The sequence below is a fragment of the Heterocephalus glaber genome, unplaced genomic scaffold, assembly GCF_053883595.1.
Source record: "Heterocephalus glaber isolate CG9 unplaced genomic scaffold, H.glaber_assembly_v1.0 deba00001060, whole genome shotgun sequence".
NCBI lineage: Eukaryota > Metazoa > Chordata > Mammalia > Rodentia > Bathyergidae > Heterocephalus > Heterocephalus glaber.
Window position 1 is genome coordinate 2,158,477 of NW_028258185.1, and position 4,470 is coordinate 2,162,946.

A 4,470-nucleotide genomic window follows, 5' to 3' on the forward strand; every position below is an offset into this window, starting at 1 on the left:
AACAAGTCAAACTAGAGGTAGGAGAATTTTCCTTGACTAAAGGAAGCCAAAAATGTTATCTCAATATATCATAACTTTGCTAATAATGTAGGTGTGATCTCACTGTAAAGCTCAACCCTCACAATCAGCAAGTTCACCTTCCAGGAGCCAGCCTAGCCCATCTGAACCATATATAAGCTGTTGCCCGACACCATCTCTTTCACTTGCTCCTCTCAGCTCTGCCCTCAGCCTCTCACGCCTTGCACAGTCTCTCAGCCCCAGGACACATGTCTAGCAAAACCACCATGAGGAGCCAAAGTAGCAACCCGTGGCTTCAGTGCCAGCTCAGCCAGAGTCCTTGGGCTCAGCCACTCTGGCTTCAGTAGTGTCTCTGTTTGCCACTCCAGGGGCTTTGGCTTTGGAGGTGGAGCTGGCAGTGGATTTGGTTATGGTGATGGAGCTGGTTGTGTTTTGGGGCTTGGCAACTATGGGGGCACTGGTTTCCCTGTGTGCCCCCTGGAGGCATTCAAGAAGTCACGGTCAACCAGAGGCTTCTCACTCCTCTGAACCTGGAAATCGACCCCACCATCCAGAGAGTGAGGACTGAAGAGCATGAGCAGTTCAAGACTCTCAACAAGTTCGCCTCCTTCATTGACAAGATGAGATGTAACCCTTGTAAAAATCTACTGGGAGTCTAGAGTAGATGCCAAAGATAGAGGGAAGACGGAAGGCTTTTCAGGCTTTGTGCAAACATCTGCATGTGGTAGCCATTTCCATTCGTTTTTGCCTCTTGGATTTGAGACCCTCTTTATTTCTTAAGTAGATTGGAAGTAGAGACTTAGTTCTCATTAAGAGGCCTCTCTGCAATGGCTCCTTGGTTTTGAGTAGAAAGTGATGAGCTCTGTGTCTCATGTAACTGGGGACCTGCCCAGGAAGGCAGATGTGTTAATGGGGGCAAAGGGGAGTGGCCTGAGAGCCTTCACTGCTATTCCTGGTTCTTGCTATGCCCAGAAATGAGAGTCCTGTCTTCCCTAGAAGAGCAAGGTTCAGTCCCTTACTCTGGTCCTCCCCTGTGCTCTCAGAAATGTCCTGCACTTGGGAAAGTTTTAAGGACACAATATGGATGGAAGGCAAAATTGTGACTGGGTCACTGAAGCACAATACCTGCATTTCTCTGTCTTCACACTGTGCTATCAAGCAGGTGAGGTTCTTAGAGCAGCAGGATAAGGTTCTCAACACCAAATGGACACTGATCCAGGAGCAGGGCATCAAGACAGTCAAGCAGAATCTGGAGCCTATCTTTGAGCAGTACATCAACAACCTGGGAAGGCATCTGGATACCGTCCATGCATAGAGAGGCCACTTGGACTCAGAGCAGAGGAAGATGCAGGACGTGGTGGAAGACTATAAGAGCAAGTGAGTAAAAAGAGGAGTGGGCTCAGTTTCTCCAGATTATACTTCAAAATGATCAGATGACAAGTCTGGATGTCAAAGAAGTGATTTGAAGAAGAGGAGTGGGCTCAGTTTCTCAAAGTATAAGCTTAAAGACTAATGGGAGACCAGATCTAGCTATGCTCATAATTCCTCAGCTAAATATGTTATGAAGATAAAAGTCAAATTAAAGGCTACCAACAAATTTGATAGAACACACAAAGGGTATCAAGAGATTGGAGAGACCAAAGAAAAATAAAATTTAGGCAGCACAAAAACCATCATTAAGGCTGTCTGTGGCAGGAAAGATGAATTTGGATATATTCCACATGTGTAAAGTGAAAGATTCAAAGCTGTCCTTCAGTTCTATCCACACATTGGCTCAAATGTGTTATCCCATTCCGTAGATATGAAGATGAAGTCAACAAGCGCACAGCAGCAGAGAATGAATTTGTTAACCTGAAGAAGGTGAGCTGACTAAATCAGGGTTCAGGATTCTCTGCTGAAAGAGACATGGCCTTGCCTCCCAATCATATCCAAGAGAGGAGGTGCCAGGGAGATAGAGATGGAAGGCCTGAGCAGGAGGGCTCAGCTAAGTCTACTTTGTTGCCTCTGTCCCCAGGATGTGGATGCTGCTTACATGAATAAGACTGAACTGCAAGCCAAGGTAGACAGTCTTGTCGGTGAGATCAACTTCTTGAGACCCATCTATGAGGCAGTAAGCATCTCCATCTCCCTTCTCCCTTCTTAACTATGATAAGCTCCCCAAAGGAACCATCTTGGTGTTGTAAGTGTCACAAGGCAAAGAAGACCTTAACACCTTTTGTTAGGCAGGAACTGTCTCAGATGCAAACCCACATCTCAGACACCTCTGTCATCCTGTCCATGGACAGCAACCGTAACCTGGACCTGGACATCATCATGGCTGAAGTTAAAGCCCAATATGAGGAGATTGCTCAGAGGAGCTGAGCTGAGGCTGAGTCCCAGTACCAGACCAAGGTGAGGAGTGAGGTGGCAGTGCTGAGGAATTCCCATTCACCTTCTCAAATAACAGAAGTCTTCTGATTTCATTGGGTGGGGGGATCTACAGGAAGCATGAGTCCTGTTACAGCAAGTGTATCCTACATGATTAGATTAGACACTTATAAAATTTATTCCAATGCCTGGAAAGCAAAAGATCCCAGAGCAGGGTGAAAGCTCCCATAAAGAATTATTTACCTTTGCATAAGCTTCATACTGTATGTTAATTCCCAGAACACAATAAAGAACATTGTTAGTCCCTAAGAGAAGTAGGGAATCTGTGACTCTGTTGTAAGGTGCCTACCAGCTGTACAACATCAACTTTTCGTAAAGTTACTCATGAAGAAGCCATTAGATAAAGGTTATTACACGTCTGCTTCACAGGTGAGAACCCTCTTTTGTACGTGAAACCCATATAGATTTTCTGTCTCTTCAATTGACCTACAGTATGAGGAGCTGCAGGTCACAGGAGGCAGATATGGGGACGACCTGCGGAACACCAAGCAGCAAATCGCTGAGATCAACTGCATGATCCAGAGGCTGAGATCTGAGATTGACCATGTCAAAAAGCAGGTATATGGGACAGAAAATGTTAAATCTAAGCTTGTTTCTTTCAACTGCAGGCTCCTCAGTGGAAATGAAGTCACAGGGCCAACCCCTTGGGAAGTACCAGACTATAAGTCCATTCTGCTTGCTTTCCCTTCAGTGCGCCAACGGGCAGGCCACCATTGCTGATGCTGAACAGTGTGGGGAGCTGGTCCTCAAGGATGCCAGGAACAAGTTGGAAGGGCTGGAGGATGCCCTGCAGAAGGCCAAGCAGGACATGGCCAGGCTGCTGAAGGAGTACCAGGAGCTCATGAATGTTAAGCTGGCCCTGGATATGGAGATCACCACCTACAGGAAGCTGCTGGAAGGCAAGGAGTGCAGGTGGGCCCCACACATGCCTCCTCAATTCTCTGGGGACATCTATAGAGTGTCTGTCACTGAACACAAGATTAGGGAACACTAGCTATGGTCATAATGGTCCACTGTCAGGAAACTTTGGAAGGTGGCTCTTCACAAACTGTCCCCAGCTGGAGGCTCCCACAGGCTCCTGGGAATGGCTCTCTAGGTCTCACCTCCTTGTATTCTTCTCCCTCTAGGCTGAATGGTGAAGGTGTTGGCCCAGTCAATATCTGTAAGTACTTGGCTTCCCTGACTCTCCTGCCCCGGCCCTTATGACAGGGTTCATTGGACAGAATGTGCTCACCATGCCCTGTGTCCTTGTCCCCTTTCCAAAGCCATGGTGCAGTCTACTGACTTTAGTGGCCATGGCAGAGAAAGTGGCATGGGCAGTGGCATAGGCCTGAGCAGATGCAGCAGCTACTCCTACAGCTCTGGTCACAGCCTTGGAGGTGACTTCAGTTCTGGCAGTAGCAGAGGCATCAGCATTGGTGGCAGCCTCAGCTCTACTGGGGGCAGCACTTCTACCATCAAGTGCATCAGCTCCTCTTCCAGAAGGAAGAACTACAAGCATTGAAATCCTGCCTAGTTCCTGGCCTGCTGCTCTGGCCCTCTGGTCACAACACCTTCTGCTTCTTCTCTCCCCTGGCCTCTGCCTCTGCTCTCTAGTAGTAGCTGAGCCTATTGGGCCTTCTTGCTCCACTCTGTACCTATTCTTCCCATGTTCCTCTTACTATCTTCAGAATCTCAACCTCTTAATTCTCATCATGATGAACTCTCATATGGTGCCTCACTGTGTTGGTTAGTTATCAAGTTCTTGCCCCTATAGTTCTGTCCCTGAGGCTCAGCATTACATGAGAATTATCTCTACCCTTTTCATTCCAGAAACCTCTGCTTGCATTCTAGTCAAGAAAAAGACAGCTCCATTCTAATTTGTTTTGGCCCAAGAATACTCCCACCTTACCTGAGCTATGAACCTTCCATGCAGCAACTGTGAAAGCGCAAATATCTGGTCCTCTGATGAACAGAATTTGTGCTCCCACAATGTTTTTTCTGCTCTCTGCTTTCTTGTAAATGCTAAATAAAACAGATTTATAA

At 47.1% G+C, this 4,470-nt stretch overlaps 1 protein-coding gene across 1 annotated transcript; it reads left to right on the plus strand.

Annotated features, from left to right (window-relative positions):
- The first annotated feature begins 1,363 nt into the window (after positions 1-1,363).
- On the plus strand, positions 1,364-3,949 carry LOC101709869 (keratin, type II cytoskeletal 6A-like). Its single transcript, XM_087209684.1, has 7 exons — positions 1,364-1,395; positions 1,818-1,878; positions 2,033-2,128; positions 2,878-3,003; positions 3,137-3,357; positions 3,573-3,607; positions 3,711-3,949. The coding sequence occupies exons 1-7, from the start codon at positions 1,364-1,366 to the stop codon at positions 3,947-3,949; spliced, it is 810 nt and encodes a 269-aa protein (XP_087065810.1).
- Positions 3,950-4,470: the final 521 nt, after the last annotated feature.

What these genes read in the sequence shown, in the direction of transcription:
- LOC101709869 (XM_087209684.1), top strand. Translation starts at nt 1,364, where the DNA reads ATGCAGGACGTGGTGGAAGACTATAAGAGCAA. An exon ending in GTGGAAGACTATAAGAGCAA is followed by an intron (nt 1,396 to 1,817) that starts GTGAGTAAAAAG and finishes CCCATTCCGTAG; the next exon opens with ATATGAAGATGAAGTCAACA. An exon ending in TGAGACCCATCTATGAGGCA is followed by an intron (nt 2,129 to 2,877) that starts GTAAGCATCTCC and finishes ATTGACCTACAG; the next exon opens with TATGAGGAGCTGCAGGTCAC.